The following is a 19,106-nucleotide window of genomic DNA, read 5'->3' as shown; positions in this document are numbered from 1 at the left end:
CGCAATTGCTTCTTGAATCCAGGCCAGTGTCTTTTCTACCAGATAGATAGATAGATAGATAGATAGATAGATAGATAGATCAGGAAGGCTAGTCAGTTTAGTTAAATTTACAGTGTGTAGAGGATATATATACATCCTAGGCGTTGTACATATATTTATACACTGTATAGCTTAGCTAGATCAGCTATTCCTATTTGTTAGGCAGTAGATTGTGCTAGCTGCAGTGCTCTAACGTGTTGTATTGCCTGTATGCTGTTTAGTTTACACCTAAACATAGTACTCAGTGTTAGTGGACGTGTTCTATTTAATTGCACACAAACGCATTAGCTGTTACTGCACGTGTGCTATTTAATTGCACATACACGCAGTTGCTGTTACTGCACGTGTGCTATTTAATTGCACATAAACGCATTAGCTGTTACTGCACGTGGGCTATTTATTTGCACATAAACGCAGTCGCTCTTACTGCACGTGTGCTGTTTTTTTGCCCATAAACGCAGTCGCTCTTACTGCACGTGTGCTGTTTTTTTGCACATAAACGCAGTTGCTCTTACTGCACGTGAGCTATTTAATTGCACATAAACGCAGTTGCTGTTACTGCACGTGGGCTATTTAATTGCACATAAACGCATTTGCTCTTACTACACGTTTGCTGTTTTTTTGCCCATAAACGCAGCCGCTCTTACTGCACGTGTGCTGTTTTTTGGATGCAATTATTTGCATGTGGCTCTTTCCTGAGCTCCAATTACATTATCAAAGTATATAGGGCCAAAGGGTCTTGTCAGGGCCGATCCTCCCTAAAGGCTCACTATGCAAGCCGCTTAGGGCCCCACAAAGCTGCGAAGGGCCCCCCAAATTACTAGAGGCCTCGCCTGGTGAGAAGTAATTTTTGCCCCCTCACCCCGCTTCTAAACTCGCTGGCTGAGTCATTTCCGACAGCAGAAGAACACCCCCTCCCCCCGCTTCTAAACTTTCTTTAATTTGACATGTCACTGTCGTCAGTGCCCCCCACTTCTCATTTTTAATGTGCCATGTCATTTTGCTTAGGGCCCCAGGGAGGTCAGGATCGGCACTGGGTCTTGTAATGACCTAGGGGGAGTGGTGGCGGGGAAACTCATGCTATTTTTTTCAATGATTTTTATCCATATTGCAGGGACAAAACATTACATTAAAGCCGCAAGCAGTATTAAATTACTTTTTTCTGAGAGTAATCTCATGTTGTGCAGGGACATTTCTAAACATGTGCCACTACTATGGACACCCAGCAGGTATGATATTTAAAGGAATTTTTGATTTTTTTTCTACTTTAAACATCATTAAAATCGCTGCTCCAGAAAAAACTACAGTTTTTAAAACTTTTTTTTCCATTGATACATGTTCCCTGGGGCAAGACCCGGGTTCTCAAAGACGTTTTTCAACAATAACTTGAATATTGGTCTTTAAAATGAGCACTTTTGAATTCGAACGTTCGAGTCCCATAGACTTCAATGGGGTTCTAAATGTTCGCGCGGACGATCGGTCCGTTCGAAAGTTCTGGTGCGAACCGAACGCGGTATGTTCGGCTCATCCCTAATTGTAAACAGAAGAAACAAAGCACCAAATGATCAGCTTAACATTCCATGGAACCCATTTTCTTGACAATGAAGTCGCAAACAGTAGAGAAATGGTAGCCATCGCGCTACTGTTTTTTCTATTGGTTGTAACTTCACTGTCAAGAATAAAAGTTGCATGGACTTTTGGACTGATCATTTCATTTGTTCCTTCTGTTCACATAAGCTTCTCAAGTCCGTTATTCCCCACTCCTGTGGGACAATTCCCCCCCACTTTGTGTTTTCTGAGTGGCCTAGATCTATTTGACAAGAGCCACTGCCAATGTACATTTAGAGAAAGCTGGGCATCAAGTCCAGCGCCTCCATTTCATTTTGTGTCATTTTCCTTCTTGAGAACTCTCCTTACAAAATGTACGGAAAACTAAGGGGCCTGTGACACCATCATCTCAAATTTAAAGCTGTATTAACCACTTCAGCCCCGGAAGATTTGGCTGCTCAACGACCAGGCAATTTTTTTGCGATACGGCACTGTGACGCTTTAACTGACAATTGCGCGGTCGTGCAACGCTGTACCCAAACAAAATTGACGTCCTTTTTTTCCCACATATAGAGCTTTCTTTTGGTGGTATTTGATCACCTTTGTGGTTTAAATTTTTTCTGTTATAAACAAAAAAAAGAGCAACAATTTTGAAAAAAACAAAAACAATATTTTGTACTTGTTGCTATAATAAAATATCCCCAATTAAAAAAAAAAAAAAAAAAATTTCCTCAGTTTAGGCGGATATGTATACTTCTACATATTTTTGTTAATAAAAAAACAATAATCGCAATAAGCGTATATTGATTGGTTTGCGCAAAAGTTATACAAAATAGGGGATAGATTTATGGCATTTTTATTATTTTTTTACTTGTAATGGCGGTGATCTGCGATTTTTAATTGGGACTGCGACATTATGGCGGACAGATCGGACACTTTTGGGACCATTGACAATTATACAGCGATCAGTGCTATAAAAATGCACCAATTACTGTGTAAATGTCACTGGCATGGAAAGGGGTTAACACTAGGGGGCGATCAAGGGGTTAGCTGTGTTCCCTAGTGTGCCTTCTAACGGTGGGGGGAGGGGACTGACTATAGGATATGAGAGATCGTGGTTCCCAGCTAGTAGGAACACACAATCCCTCTCTCCTCTCTTCATAGAACTGGGATGTGTGTGTTTACACACACACACACACACGTCCATGTTCTGCCTCTCATGCCCGCAATTGAGCGTGGTCGGCAGTCATTGCGACCGCCGGGCACAAGCATCGGCACCCTCGCTGTGCGCTTGCCTGCTATCCTGCTTAAATGAGCCGACGTACAGCTACAACAACTCACAAGATCGTGCGAATCTGCTGCAGTATGACGGAAGCTGGTTGGCAAGGGGTTAAACTCAAAAGTAAACATTATATTGCAGCTTACCAGTTTTTAGATGTGGTGGCTGCATTCGTTTTATATTTTTAGGCCCTTTTGCTCTCTGTTTTCACCTGGTGAGGTGGCCAGTTACCGACCTCCTGTATTAGAGTGCCTCCACTTTTGGATGAAGGAGCAACAGAGACAACAACATTGGGTGGAGGAGTGTATTAGATATACTAGCAGATTTAGATACACTAATAAATTATAGCCAAACTCCAGCTCACACTTTATAAGCAGTCACATCAACATTGTTCCTTTTGAGAGAAGAGTTTTAAAGAAAAGCTGATCATTATAAGCACCTCTTTCAGTGGTAAATAATTTGTCTCAACACTAACTGTTACTTCTGCAGGACAGGTTGTTCTGTTGAAAAACAGCAGATTTACTGGCCAGATTACCTGGTAGAAATAAATCAATAAAAAAAGCTTAAAAAATAAAAAATGTATGCAGCCATCACATCTAATGCTTGGTAATCTGTAATAGATTACATTTTTGTTTTTTTTGGTTTAATACTGCTTAAAATTAAGGTGTTAACTTGTCATGGTGATTCTGTGGCAGTAAGGACCTAACTACCAGGTTCCTCAAAAGCATCCAGATATTCTGGAAGTTATGGAACTCTTATGCCCTGTACACACGATCGGATATCTGATGGAATCTAATCTGATTGATTTTTTCGATGGCTATCCGATGAAGCTGACTTTCATCAGTCTGGCCTACACACCATCAGTCAAAAATCCGACCTTGTCAAACGCGGTGACGTAAAACTCTACGGAGTGCTGAGAAAAATTAAGTTCAATGCTTCCGAGCATGCGTCGACTTGATTCTGAGCATGCGTGGATTTTTCTCCGATGGAGTTCCACACAGACGATTGTTTTTTTTTCTATCAGTTTTTTATCCATAGCAACATTTTTAAAACATGTTCTATTTTTTTTTTTTACCGATGGAAAACAAACCGATGGGGCCCACACACGATTGGTTTGTCCGATAAAATCGGTCTGTTTTCATCAGACAAACCGATCGTGTGTACAGGGCTTAAATCTTCCTTATAAAAAAAGGCCTTGAACATGTTTTCTGTGCTGTGATAAATCAACTCGGCTAGAGAAGCAGAGCACACTGTGCACATTCAGTTAGAATGGCCTAGTGTGAACCCTGCTGAGGTCAGCTGGAGTGGGGAGAATGCACTGCGCCGCGGTTACTATGGGGCCCACATTTGTAATGTTTTGCAAAACAGTAGGATGGAGGGGGATCAAGAGGCATTGACTTTTGTGGAGACCCTCCACAACACCTGCATGTGCAATGGGAAAATGTGCACCATTTAAAATGATTGGAGCGCCGGTATTTACCAATAAGAGCATACAGCATTGCATGAGGGACTTTGGGAAAATCTTGCTGAAGATAAGGGGACACTAATCCTAATAAAATATTTGCCAGCTCAGCCACCAGATACACACTGCACTACAGTACTAGTGCAGGTAAAACAGTGACAGTCAGTCCCCTTGAGCTCGAAGGCCTCTGTTTGGGTCCTGACAAAGACGTGTGGCACATCTTTGCATGCGTGAGGGTTTTATTTGACATGTACAATTCATTCTGGTGCCATTGTTCATGCGTGGAAAACCCACACTTGCGCATATATGACACAGGGCTCTGTCGGGACCTGAAGCCATGTGGCGCATCTGTGCACATGCAGAATTAAGAAACAAGCATCATTCTTGCCCAGAATAGACACGATAACGTTAACAAATAATAAAAAAATACCCCAATATGAGTGAGGGAGAGGGAAGCAGGCAGGAGAAGCAAGATAACTAGGGCAAAGATCTTGTAGAACTATACTATATGTAGAACTACAATCTTGACAAGTGTGGGGGGGGGGGGGACAAAACAAACACCTACAAAATTTTTCCAATGCATCCTAGAAAAGTTGCCTGCATTGCAGCAATGATGTAATGATGTGGGTGGAGCTAGTGCTCTGGTCCATCTTGCGGCAACCAGGTAGCCATCAGGTCTGCGCTGATGTCTGTGGGAGGAGCAGTTTCTACCAGTGTTTAATTTGCTGGGACCAATCAAATTACACACAGGCAGAAACAGTTCTTCTCACCAGCTGTCAATGCGGACTTGGTGGGGTACCCACCCATGCTGGCTCTGCCCCCAGGCTTCTCCCACCAGTTAATTAAACTACACACACACACACACAAGAAAAGGCTCCCAACTGTTATTAAACTGGACCTGATGGGAAATCACAACACCCCATTCTGGATGCACCCCCTATGTTTATATCCCGTCTCTAAATAAATAAATTAGTTATTCATCAGTGACCATGCATTTTCAGAGTGACCAGCCCCGCCGCATGAGAGAATCATTCATTCTGGACTGCCCACTGATTGGACGCTATTATTTAAGTGTTATCAGTGGCTGAGACCAATAGGACCGCCTACCTTCCAGCATCCTTTCTTGCTAGGAAGCAATCAGCTTCAAGATTTATAAGCTGCATTCAGATGCATAAAAAAATTACGAGGAGTCACAAGAAACCGATAAAAGGGTTTCTACGAACCTATCAGGATGGCAACACATGAGAGATGATATAGTAGGCTCCTCTCTACATGAAACACAATTAGTTCACAGCTGTTTAAAAGGCCCCACCTTACCCCTTGTCCTCAGTTGTTGTAAAGTCATTCTCCCAACCCATTCACAAGGGTTCTTGCAAACATTTAGGCCCTTACCACCTATTGTATACATTCTCCTCCACCCTTAACAGGGTGGGAAGTAAGCCTGCCATCCTGGAAGGTTCGTAGAAACACAGTTACTGGCAAGTCTAACCGTCGGTTTTCTCATCTTACCTTCCAGGACGGCAACACGAGAGAGGATAATCAAGTAATCCGCAGGCCTAATTCAGGGTGAGACCACTGCCAGTAGCACTTTTAAACTGAATGTTAGGTCTTGCTGCGAAAGGACCTAAAACACAGTAGTGCTTCAGGAAGGTGTCTTGGACCAGGTGGCTGCGCTACGAATTTGCTCCCAGAAGGCTACTGCTTTTTCAGCCCAGGAGGTTGCCAGGGCTCTAGTTGAATGTGCCTTCAACTTTGCTGGTGGAAGGGAAAAAGAAGGGAGAAGGAAGGGAGAAGGAAGCGAAGTGCCACCAAGTGCAGTATCACAGAGGGATTTTAATATAAATGAATAAATGTATTATTTTATATTAAAATCCCTCCGTGATACTGGACTTAGTGGTGCTTCCCTTCCTTCTCCCTTCTTGTACTCAACATAGCTAGCTATACTCTGAGGACAGCAGCCTGAAGTGCTTTTCACACACAGCCCTCTATTCCACCTCATCCTAAAGACTACCTAATGCCGCATACACACGATCATTTTTCGGGTTGTAAAAAACAAAGTTTGTCAGACTTTAGAAAAAAACAATGTTTTTTTCAACTTCATCATTAAAACGACGTTGCCTACACACAATAGTGGAAAAAAAATGCTCTAGCAAAGCGCGGTGACGTACAACACGTACGACGGCACTATAAAGGGGAAGTTTCATGCGGATGACGCCACACTTGGGGCTGCTTTAGCTGATTTTGTGGTAATAAAAAGACGATTTGCGCTTTTCTGTCTGTTACAGCGTGATGAATGTGCTTACTCCATTAGAAACGGTAGTTTTACCAGAATGAGCGCTCCCGTTTCATAACTTGCTTCTGAGCATGCGCGGGTTTTTCACTTTGTTAAAGCCCACACACGATCATTTTTTACAACCCGAAAAACTACATAGTTTAAAACGTTGTGAAAAAATAGAGCACGTTCGAATTTTTTTTTTGTCATTTTTCAGAACCTGAAAAATGCTCTGAAGCCCACACACGATCATTTAAAATGACATTTTTAAAAAACATCATTTTTTATAACCCGAAAAATTATCGTGTGTACGTGGCATTACTCCCAGTGCTGTCTGTATTTCCATCTGAACCTTGTGCCTGCATTTTTAAACTTTATGCGGGTGCAGGTATACCTGAGCTTTTGTATGCTACCGTAATGGCTTGCTTTATTCACTTAGAAACTGAAGGTTTTGAAGCTTTCTTGGTCCAGAGAAGAGGATTAAATGGTGATTAGCTCTCCTAAATTATTTTACCCTCTGTAGATAAGTGAGGAGGCATCTCCTGACATCTAAACAATGACATTTCTTTTCCCCCTCATTATTTGTGGGATGGTAGCGTTTAACCCTTGTGTCCTATGGAAAGCTGATGACACCTTAGGCAGATACAAAGGATATGGCCTAAGGGGGTGATCCTGTTTGGTAGGATCAACAAAAAAGGTTCCTTAATGGATAGACCCTGTAAGTCCTCTACCCTTCTAGCTGTAGTAATATCTAGGAGGAAGGCGAATTTTAAGGTCAAAAACATAAATTAAAACTTCCTCTAAGGGTTTAAAGGGGTGTCTAGATCCCCTAGTATCCTCGTTAGGTCCCAAGACAGGAACCTATCTTTTCGTGAAAGGGGTAGCCTTATCTCTGGCCACCAAAAATCTTTTAATTGAAGGGTTTCATCGCTATTCTAGTGTCAAGAAAAACAGAAAGAGCTGCCACTTGTACTTGAAGAGTGTTGAGAGCCACACCCTTCTCCAGTTCCTCCTGAAGAAATTCTAGGATTACAGGATTAAAGGTGGAAACACTCGGTTTTCGTTTACACCAAGTATAATAAGATTTTCCATATTTTAGAGTATATCTTCTGCGTTACCGGCTTCCTGCTCAAGAGGAGAGTGTCTATCACTCTGGTCTGCGCAACCCTTATCTGGCACTCACTAACCAGGCCGTCGGGTGAAAATTTTCTGGTCTGGGGTGCAGCACTGGGCCCTGAGAGAGAGGGTCCGGAAGATCCAGGGCTGTGGAGTCGGAGGAAATTTTGGGTACCTGGAGTCGGAGGAGTCGGAGTCAGCAAACAATGCACCGACTCCAACTCTGACTCCTACTAAATTTAGATTGTCTGAACATTTAGGAGTCAAAACATTTATCTACCGACTCCACAGCCCTGGGAAGATCCGGGAGCTTCCAGGGAGATGCTACCGACAGCACCTTCAAGGTCGCAAACCAAGTCCGCCTCAGCGATCATGGGGTCACTAGGAAGAATAGGCCTGTGGACTGGCTGAGTTTCTAAATGACTCCAGGAATCAGTGCCAGAGGCTGAAAGGCATAAGCCAACTTGAAGCTCCAGCTAGGTCATCTAGGCCCTCTGACTCTTTCCTGATAGAAAGAGAGAAAAACTTCTTTACCTTTCTGTTCCTTTGAATGGCAAAGAGGTCTATCTCTGGGCAGCCAAACTTCTGAACAAGCACCTGAAATATTTCAGGTTCAGTTCCCATTCTCCCTGCCTGACTGGTTGGCGGCTGAAGAAGCCTCCTTCGTGGTTGTCCGTGCCCCTTATGTGGACCACTGACAACGAGACCACCCTGGGCTCGGCCCAGGCCAGAATCTCCATCGCTAAACCTAGAAGAGCTTTGGGTCTGATGCCCCCTGATGGTTCAGATAGGCTACTAGATAGGGTCTTCTTTTTGAATGCAACCTTGGGAGGATGTGTTAGTGTAATCATAGGCTTTGATGAGAACTCTAGGCAGTAGCATTCTCTGATCAAATTGATAATGTATGGACTGTTTGAAATTTTCTCCCACTGGGAGACAATATGAGACAGCCTGCCCCCTACCTTGATTCTGGCGTCACTTTATACTCTTTGGTAATTTGGCCTGTGGAGGGAAATAGCAAATTACCTTTTGTGCCTAATCGTACTAAACCCCCGCCTACTGCTGGGTTCTTTCTTGGATTTTTGTTGACTTTGTCCCGAGGGGCCTTGAAAAAAACAAACAATTTTACCTTTCCTGTCTGGGTTTGACAGGAAATGTCTTCCCTTTTTCTGAGGACCTGGTCAAAACCTTATTCAAGCGTGGCCCAAACAGCAAAGACCCTTCAAATGGGAGACCACACAGTTTGGTCTTTGAGGTAATATCGCCTTCCCAGGCTTTAACTCATATAACCCATATGTCCCTCCTTCCCCATAACTGAAAGAGAATTCAGAACTTCCTGAGAGAGGTGTTTATTAAGTCTCTCTATCTAGAAGTCTGCATTTCTGCCAACGCAGGTTGCTGCTAAGGCTGCGGCCATAGTGGAGGAATTGGCCTCTCATGCTTTTTTCAAGAGGGATTTCCATAGCATCCCAGATGTTCACTGCATCCTCAAAGGGAGAGGTCAGACATTTTTAAGAAAGAGCGGCATCCAACTTAGGTACCTTTAGACATTTTTCCGCTTCTTCCTCTTTTAAGGAAAACCTTCTTTTCCAAGTCTTAGTCTTGAACTCCTTTCCGGAAACTCTCATCTTATCTTGTGCAGAGGATTCTTTAGCTGGTTCAGGCATCTCTTCAGTGGCATAGATCGCCTGAAGGAGTCCCTCCAAGTCAAAGAGATGTCTGTTTAGCCTGATGACTTCCACATCACTATCCAGACCTGGGTCAGCCTCCTATTCTGAACTGGTCTCAGATTTTGCCTGGCCTTCTGTATCCTTCATCTGTTCTTCCTCCCTGGCCTGTGCCGGGGGGCAGTCCCTGAGATAGAGGCACAATCTTGGACCGGGTTTGGCCAGCAAACTCTCTGGAGAGAGGAGCCCTCTTTAGGGGTGAGTTCCTCTGAGATTACTACCTGGGGGGTGGCTACAGAGGTGTGAAAAGACTGAATAGCGGCCTTCATTTCCTCCTGCACATTTTTAAGAAAATCATTAATCCTGAGGCCTCTTTCCCAGCCAGTTTGTTAATACACTGATAACAAAAAGGCTTGGTGTGAGATTTAGACAATCTTTCCCTCGCAATTACCGCACTTTTTTGAGGCACTAGTGCTAGCGGATGTAGAAGGCGGTTTTATCAGAGACCTCCTGAGCTCCGCTTATGGAATCTGCAAGAGAAGACGAAGCAATCAACGGTTACTCTTCTTGTCCCATTTAACATGGCTGCAGGCCCCTATCCCCAGAGGTGAGAGCATGGGGGTATACCAGTGCCAACTAAGGGCTAATCTGGTGTCAGTAATAGGCACTTACCCGGCTCGACATGCTCTTGCCTGCAGCCTTGTTTTCCATGAGGTGGGTCGTCGGGTGCAAACAGGAAAACATCAGCCTCCGCAGCCACACGGGTCTGGTGTCTCCTCCACGCTTTAAACCCACTTCCTGGTTTGTGTTGGGTGCGCTCCACCCTCTTCCTGCCCTGACTGGAAACTCCAGCTCAGAGTGAGGCTTGGGGCATGTAAGGTCTTCCCTGTGGTGTCTTTACACCACCCAGACTCCAGAGAAATTGCGCCCATTACACAGAGGGGAAGACAGGAGGAGACCCGAGCTGCTGAGCGGCATTCAACATCGAGGGATTCGGCTACACCCAAACTACCTGCACAATGCCATGGCCTGTGAGAAGCTCTGAGGCGGAAGGTTAGTGGAGCCCTCAACCGGCATTCCTAAACCTGGCTCATAGGAGGAACATCCGACTCTCTTAAAAAATAGATAGAAACACAAATCAAAAGGGGTAAGGTGGGGCCCTTTAAACAGCGTTGAACTGATTGTGTTTCCTGTAGGGAGGAGCATATCATATCTCCTGTTTTGCCATCCTGGAAGGTGAGATTAGAAATCAATATTTTAAGCATTCTTAACTACTGTACTGTATTGTGGAAAAAAAAAGGTCCAAAACACAAAAATCCAGCTCAATAACGTTGTTTTAACTTGCATAAGTACAAAACACATATGAAAGTTCTATACAGTAAAATACAATGATGTACAGCGCAACGTTGAGGTGAGGGAAGCTGGTCGTAAGTCCGACCAGTCGTTAAACAATCAAGTAGTTAAATGAGGAATATCTGTAATCCTTCAACGAGTGGACATAACACTTGGATCCTAACGCTCTTTAACTACTTTACCACTTGCCAACCAGCTCACGCAGATATACTGCGGCAGATCGGCTCTCCTGCACAAACCGACGTACCTGTACATCGGTCCGTGCAAGGAGGATAGCAGGCAAGCGAGCCGCAGGAGCGTGCCCGTGGGTCTCGTGGACTCAATGTCTGCTGGCGACCCGCGATCGCTGTGAACAGAGGCAGAACGGAGAACTGCCTATGCAGAAAAAGGCAATTCTCAGTTCTGGCTAATGACATGTCAGAGAACTTCTGTCATGTGACCAAGAACAGCGATCTCTGTCATGTTCAAGTGAGCCCCCCCCCTATAGTTAGAACACACCCAGGGAACACACTTAACCCCTTGATAACCCCCTAGTGTTAACCCATTCCCTGCCAGTGTCATTTTTACATTGATCAGTGCATTTTTATAGCACGGATCAATGTAATAATGCCACTGGTCCCCAAAAAGTGTAATTGGGGGTCAGATGTGTCAGCCGCAATGTCACAGTCCAAAAAAAAAAAAAACCCAGATTAACCAAAAATATGCAGAAGAATATATAATTGGCCTAAACCGATGAATATTTTTGGGGGGATATGTATTATAGCAGAAAGTAAAAAAAAAACAATTGTTGGTCTTTATTTTGTTTTATAGCGCAAAAAAACAAAAACGCAGATGTGATCAAATACCACCGAAATAAAGCTCTATTTGTGGGTAAAAAAGGACATAAATTTTGCTCACTACTGCGCAATTGTCAGTTAAATCAACGCAGTGCTGTATCGCAAAGAAAAAAAAATGCCCTGGTCATTAAGACCCCATTTCACACTGAGGGCGTATTGCAGGCGCTATAGCGTGAAAAATAGCGATGCAATCCGCCCTTAAACAGCTGCTCCGTTGTCTCCAGTGTGAAAGCCCTGAGGGATTTCACACTGGAGTGTTGCGCTAGCAGGACGGTAAAACAAGTCCTGCTAGCCACATCCTGCTAGCGGGGGTTAAATGCGTCCCGCTAGCGGGCGAAATCCACCCATAGCGTCGGCGTTAAAAATAGCAGCGTGTGAAAGGGGTCTAAGGGGCCAAATCCTTCTGGGACTGAAGTGGTTAATGCATAGATCAGCATCCCAGAATTATAGGCATCTGAAAGTGGAGAAGGGTTTTGCATTGCCCAGTATGAATACTATGTTCAATGAACTGTCATTTAAATGAGGACAAGTAATGTCATCTTCTGAAAACATGCACAGGATGGGACTGTAATGGGATATCTTAGATGGGCCCTTTTATATACTGTTATCCTCTGCATATTTTAGTTGCTAGATTGCTGTAGGACAAAGCCAAAAGGTCTGTGCTTGCTTTACATATGCGTGGTTTGTTTCTGGTTCTTTTGTGAAATGCATGAAGTACATAATAGAAGAAGCACATGGCAGTGAACACAGGAAAAAGGCGTCCCCTAACTGAGGCCTCACTAGCAGCTCAGAAATTCTGAATATTAACCGTTTCACTGCAGCCTGTGAAATTTAAAGTGGAACAGGAAAACAAAAATAAAAAATCTTTTCACCAACAATTTTGCTTTATATTGCACTGCTCAGATGGCAATTATTATTATAGCAAAACACTGATATAATTACAATAATTAAATATCATTAGATTACACCTACTTGTGTCTTTTCATACATTTACTACAAATAAAATTGTAGCCAAACCTCAGGGAACACTCCCCCCTAAAAAATAAAATATCCCCCACCCCTGAGAAGAGTCTCCGTATTGTTTCTAACACCTAGACTCATACAAAATCCTAACAATTTAATAGATTTCAGAAAATAAAATGCAATTTATTACAGTTTGAATATTGAATAGGGTGGGACCACCCTTCTACTCCAGATGCTCTAAGCATAGGGCCACAAGTGCTTCATGGTAAATTCATGCAAACATAAATATTAGCATTGGGTAAACTTTTTTCGAAGACACTGTTTTGCTATTGTGTACCATTTTAGGGATACAGGTCATTGCTGTTTCACAAAAGTGGACTACACACGATGGGGTTGATTCACTAAAGCTGGAGAGTGCACAATCTGGTGCAGCCGTGTGGTAGCAAATCAGCTTCTAATTTCAGCTTGTTCAGATGAAAAACCTGGAAGCTGATTGGTTTCTATGCAGAGCTGAACCAAATTTTGCATGCGCCAGTTTAACCACTAGCCGACCAGCTGCCGCTGTTTTACGGTGGCAGGTCGGCTGCACAAAATCACGTAATTTTACGTCATTTTGCATTTCAGCCACTAGGGGAGCGCGCCCCCCCGCTCGCTCCTGGTGCCGACGCGCGTGCCTGGCGAACGCGATCGCTCGTTACAGAGCGAGAACCTGGGAGCTGTGTGTGTAAACACACAGCGCCCGGTCCTGTCAGGGGGAGAAATGAATGATCGCATGTTCATACAGCGATCTGTCATTTCCCCTAGTCAGTCCCACTCCCCCTTCAGTTAGAACACACTTAACCCCTTCCTGGCCCACTAGTGTTAACCCCTTCCCTGCCAGTGAAATTTTTACAGTAATCAATGCATTTTTTATAGCACTGACCGCTATAAAAATGCCAATGGTCCCAAAAATGTGTCCGCCATAAGGTCGCTGTACCGATATAAATCGCAGATCACCGCCATTACTAGTAAAAAAAAAAATATATTAATAAAAATGCCATAAAACTACCCCCTATTTTGTAGACGCTATAACTTTTGCGCAAACCAATTAAACGCTTATTGCGGGTTTTTTTTATGAAAAATATGTAGAAGAATACGTATCGGCCTAAACTGAGGAAAAATAACTTTTTTTATATATTTTTGGGGGATATTTATTATAGCAAAAAGTAAAAAATATTCATTTTTTTTTCAAAATTGTCGCTCTATTTTTGTTTATAGCGCAAAAAATAAAAACCGCAGAGGTGATCAAATACCACCAAAAGAAAACTCTATTTGTGGGAAAAAAGGAGGCCAATTTTGTTTGGGAGCCACGTCGCGCAATTGTCAGTTAAAGCGACAAAGTGCCGAATCGCAAAAAGGGGCCCGGTCATTGATCAGCAAAATGGTTCGGGGCTAAAGTGGTTAAGTAAATCAACCCCTAAATGACTGAATGACATTTTGGCGGTTAGTACCATAAAAGATAAAAAACGGGGCATAATGAATTTTAAAAAATGAAAAAAAGGAAAGAGGGCGCACCAGCCTAGTGCATTATCCCACATGTATTTATTGCATAATAACATTTTTAAAAAACTACTCACAAGCATGAGGACATAGGTTCGCTCATACAAGACACTTGTCCGTAACTACACAGTCCTAGAATCAACAGTCTCCAGATAGTTGGGGGACCAATCGAGCGTCCCAGCTGGCTGACGCGTTTTAAAGGATTCTCCTTCTTCCTCAGAAGCTCTGAAGGACAACCCTTTGAAACGCATCACTTAGCAGGGATCCTCGCATGATCTGGAGACTGTTGATTCTAGGACTGTATAGCTACAGACAAGTGTCTTGTACGTGCGAGCCTATATCCTAATGCTTGGGAGTCTTTTTTTAAATAATTTTATTATGCAATAAAATACATGTGGAATAATGTACTAGGCAGGTGTGCCCTCTTTCTTTTCATTTTCGGAGCGACAGTAAGGACACCCTCAGTCCTACAGGGCAGTGAGGTTTGAAGCATTGCCCCCTGTGAAGTGGACCAATGCATATATGGGTGCCAAGCTACCATACTCATGCACAAAGAGTATTTCTGCCATTTTGCATCTGCTGGTTTGTCTTGAAATGCGTGAATCTCTGTTTAGACAGGAGATGTCACATTTTCCTATTTAAGAGTTTTTCCAGAGGTCTTCAAAATAATAAATATTTGGGGCTCATGCACATGGCCACAAAAAAAATCTTTGTCTAGTCTATTTTTACGGATCTGAACGCAGGTGTATGGTTTTCTGTGGGCCCATGCACATAGTTGCATAAAGATCTGTAAACCTGAACGGTGTTCAGATCTATACAAGAAAAAATAAATAAATCTGCATCTGAGGACCTCTGCATGTAGACCATATTTTACACTGTACCTACCATTCATGCTATGTTTTTTATGCATACAGTTTAAAAGTACTCTATTGGAGTGCAAGAGCTGACTGCGTCCTATGGAGGTTGGTGGAAGGCAACAGCCGCTTCCATCCTAGCAACGGAGGACACTAGTTGGCAATAGCTGCCTGTGTCCTAGCAACTGAGGATGCTAACAGCCACCTGCATCCTAACAACCATATGCATACAGACCTTTTTACACAGGATCTGTCAACTTCTGACAGCAAGGTCCTGCGTACTAGTTGCCATATATTCATGTGTATGTATCCTTACTCAGTTTTGCAAACACTATCCAAGGTCACAAAAAAAGTTATATCTGGAATGAACACCAGCAAGGTTTACGAATGCAGTAATGCTTCATCTGAATATTAACCAGCAAATACTTTGTGCTTTACAAATATGTAAATTAAATGACCAAGACAACTGAAAATACTTTACGATTTCCTATTACCTGCTCCCACAATAAGAATCTTGGCTCCACAGCTATGGAAGCAATGCAGCAAGGACCGGGATCGGATGTTGTAATTAAGAAATGCCACCAGACAGCCAAGTTTAGCCAACCCAAACCACACGTTCAGAAAATCTGGTTCATTGTTCATAAGCATAGCCACCGTATCCCCCTTTTTCAGTGACGTATGCTTCAGGAAACAGTGGGACACCTGATTGCTCCTTCTGTCCACATCTCGATAAGTGTGGACCTCTCCGTGGAATATTATAAAAGCCTTATCAGGGACCCGCTGAGCTTGCTGAATGAAACGATCTACAACAGTCACCACATGACCTGTCTTTTTATACGCCTCAAGCAGAAGTCCGTAGCGGACTACTTTCAACAGGTATTTCAGATCAACCCAAAAGTATGGGAAAAACTTCTTCTGCAGGAAATGGAGAGCTGCCAGGCCCGCCACAAGTCCCGTTATCCAACAAAGAGCCATAGGGCACTTGGTTACCACTCTGCGCAAAATGAAATAGGTTACACAATCACAGGATGAGCGAGTAGACAGGTTGGACCAGTTGATGCCATAGATCACCAAGAACAGCAACCGAGCATGCGTTCATCAACTGAAATAGAAGTAGAAAAAAAGAAATCAGAGACATCAACAGAAGAAATGTTTGCGAAGTAGCAGCAGAAGCGGTTACATACTGTAGAAGTGTAAAACCTGTGGCAATACAGTAATCTCTCGCCTCTCACCTACTTTCAGGCTCTCTGCAGGATCCTTTTACAAATACTTCTTTACATAACAGAAGGAAGCGAGGAAGACTTTCTTCTCAGTTTCATGTTTTTCGCTGCAAGTCTGCAGTGCTGAAAAATCTCCCACTCTGCCTTAAACGAAAGCATTGTAGGCTTATAGCTTTCAAAAAAAAAAAAGGGGATGGGATCTGAGACTGATGAGCTATAGAATCTATCCACTCCCAACTGATCTGGAGACACAGCCTACTTGTTTACAAGCCAAAGCTTAGATAACACCCAGATAAACGCCTCACTCATTGCTACAAAGGCAACTGAGGAAACCTGTCAGGGAGGGAGCAGACTAGCAATGAGGAAGTGTCTTGTGTTATACAATGAACTGTTACGTTATAGTGTGTGGAGGACATACGAGGCTCGGAGATTTAATAAGAGCAAATAAGCTGATTATTTATGTTGCCAGAGAAGGCGCACTCAGCACAACTTGTTGGCAACTACTAATTCAGATTTTGCATGCTGTATAATGCCGTGTACACACCATCACTTTATGTGATGAAAAAAAATGACATTTTTAAAAACGTCAATTTAAATGACTGTGTGTGGGGGAAAATGTTGTTTTATGTCTTGTAAAAAACGACAAAAAAATAATTGAAGCATGCTTCAATTTTTTGTGTCGTTTTTCAAAACGTCGTTTTTTGTTTCACAAAAATTGACCGTGTGTAGCAAAAAACGACGTTTAAAACAACGTTTTTAAACTCGCGCATGCCCAGAAGCTAGTTATGAAGCGAGCTTCAATGGAAAAAAGTGGTGAACGTAACCTCGCTTTGCTAGAGCATTGTGAAAAAACGATGGTGTGTAGGCAACGTCGTTTTTGAAAATTGAAGTTTCAAAAACGTTGTTTTTTACTTCACAGAAAATGTCGTTTTTTTCCATCACATAAAGTGATGGTGTGTACGCGGCATAAGAGATTTGGTCTTAAAACCTAGTAATCCAATCTGGGGGATGCAGAAGCATCCAGTGAGGACAGCTAAAATATCTTTATTGACTGTAGAAATGAATAGACGCTCCGGGTGGCTGAACACCTTCTGGACTTTATCTAATTCAGGCACAAAAATATAAAACTCACAATAGGGGGGGAAGGAAAGATATTTGATGCATTTCACACTATTAGCTAGATTCACATAGAGTTAGGCCGGCGTATCAGTAGATACGCCGACCTAACTCGGAATCTGCGCCGTCCTAAGTTTAAGTGTATTCTCAAACAGAGATACACTTAAACCTATCTAAGATACGACGGCTTGCGGCCAGCAATATTTAGGCTGGCCGCTAGGTGGCGCTTCCATTGCGCTCGGCGTAGAATATGTAAATCACTAGATACGCCTATTCACGAACGTACGCGCGCCCGACGCAGTAAAGATACGCCGTTTATGTAAGGCATTTTCAGGTGTAAAGTTATTCCATCAAATAGCTGGACTAGTAATGTTAAGTATGGCCGTCGTTCCTGCGTCGAAATTTGAAAATTTGACGTCGTTTGCGTAAGTCGTCCGTGAATAGGGCTGAATGTAATTTACGTCCACGTCGAAACCAATACGTCCTTGCGGCGTACTTTGCCGCAATGCACACTGGGATATGTACACGGACGGCGCATGTGCCGTTCGTAAAAAAACGTCAATCACGTCAGGTCACCCTCCATTAACATAAAACACGCCCCCTCAGCATAATTTGAATTAGGCGCGCTTACGCCGGCCGCATTTACGCTACGCCGCCGTAACTTAGAAGGCAAGTACTTTGTGAATACAGTACTTGCCTAGCTAACTTACGGTGGCGTAGTGTAAATACGATAAACTACGCCGCCGCAACGATGCGCCCGCCTACCTGAATCCAGCTATATACTAGCAATCAATGGTTATGAATAAGTACTAGTGCAGTACTACCCCCGTAGGGGTTGTAGATGATACTACTGCACAGCTAGGCAACAAGTAACTTCCACACTTTCTCCAAAGACAAGGAACAGAATTTGAGCTTTGTTTTGTTTTATTAAAGTGGCGGTCCACCCTAAAAACAAAAAAATGCACCAAAATCCTGCAAAAAAAAAAAAAAAAATGGGGGAACTGGGGAATGGGGCGCACTGCCTTCTGGGAACTGTGTGTATCCCAGAAAGCAGCCGCCCTTTCACAAAAGCGCAGCGAGACTCGCGCATGTGCAGTAGGAAACAGGGAGTGAAGCTGCAAGGCTCCACTGCCTGTTTCCCTCAGTAATGATGGAGGCACCGGGAGCTGCGGGGGGCCGACATCGCGGGTGCTTAGGACAGGTAAGTATCCTTATTAAAAGTCAGTAGCCACAGTTGCGGGTGGAACCCTGCTATAAGGGGTAATAATTGGATGGGGGAATAGGAATTATGGGATGCCCAACTTGACAGCAACAAAAACCAGGGACAACTTCCTCCCTATGTACAACTCCAATTGATTGATTTTTTTTCTTCACTCTGTACAGCACTAATTGATTCCTTTTCTTTAGTCTGCACAACTCCGATTCCTCTCTTGGCAGCTAACAGTCTTTGTTAGAGAATCAACAGCCCCTTACTGTCTAGGAACTTTTCAGTCCCTTTAGAAAGTAGCACAATGGGGGTTATTTTTGAAAGGCAAATTCACTTTGCACTACAAGTGAAAACTACAGGTGCAAACTGCACTTGGAAGTGCAGTCGCTGTAAATCTGAGGGGTAGAGCTGAAATGAGGGGAAGCTCTACTGATTTTATCATCCAATCATGTGCAAGCTAAAATGCTGTTTTTTATTTTCCTTGCATGTCCCCCTCTGATCTACAGCGACTGCACTTCCAAGTGCACTTTGCAGTTGTAGTTTGCACTTGTAGTGCAAAGTGGATTTGCCTTTCGTAAATAACCCCCAACTTGTTAACTGCATCCTGGAAGTACCTCCAAGTGTCTTGTAGACAT

The 19,106-nt window shown here is 43.3% G+C and overlaps 1 protein-coding gene across 4 annotated transcripts in view; it reads right to left on the bottom strand.

The window, feature by feature from the left end:
* The window catches only part of SLC27A6 (solute carrier family 27 member 6), a 90,464-nt gene that overhangs the window by 61,191 nt on the left and 10,167 nt on the right, over positions 1-19,106 (bottom strand). For 2 of the 4 annotated variants that reach the window (XM_040344900.1, XM_040344889.1), the window contains exon 2: positions 15,423-16,030. In XM_040344900.1, coding sequence (XP_040200834.1) covers positions 15,423-15,903 — 481 coding nt within the window. In that variant the 5' untranslated portion in view covers positions 15,904-16,030. Of the gene's footprint in view, positions 1-15,422; positions 16,031-16,160; positions 16,345-19,106 lie in introns of those variants that run through there. The other 2 variants (XM_040344870.1, XM_040344878.1) reach the window with 2 other exon arrangements.

Source organism: Rana temporaria, chromosome 1 (assembly GCF_905171775.1).
Source record: "Rana temporaria chromosome 1, aRanTem1.1, whole genome shotgun sequence".
NCBI classification, from domain to species: domain Eukaryota; kingdom Metazoa; phylum Chordata; class Amphibia; order Anura; family Ranidae; genus Rana; species Rana temporaria.
Note: the sequence above shows the minus strand (reverse complement) of the source record. Positions and strands in the feature narration are given on the sequence as shown.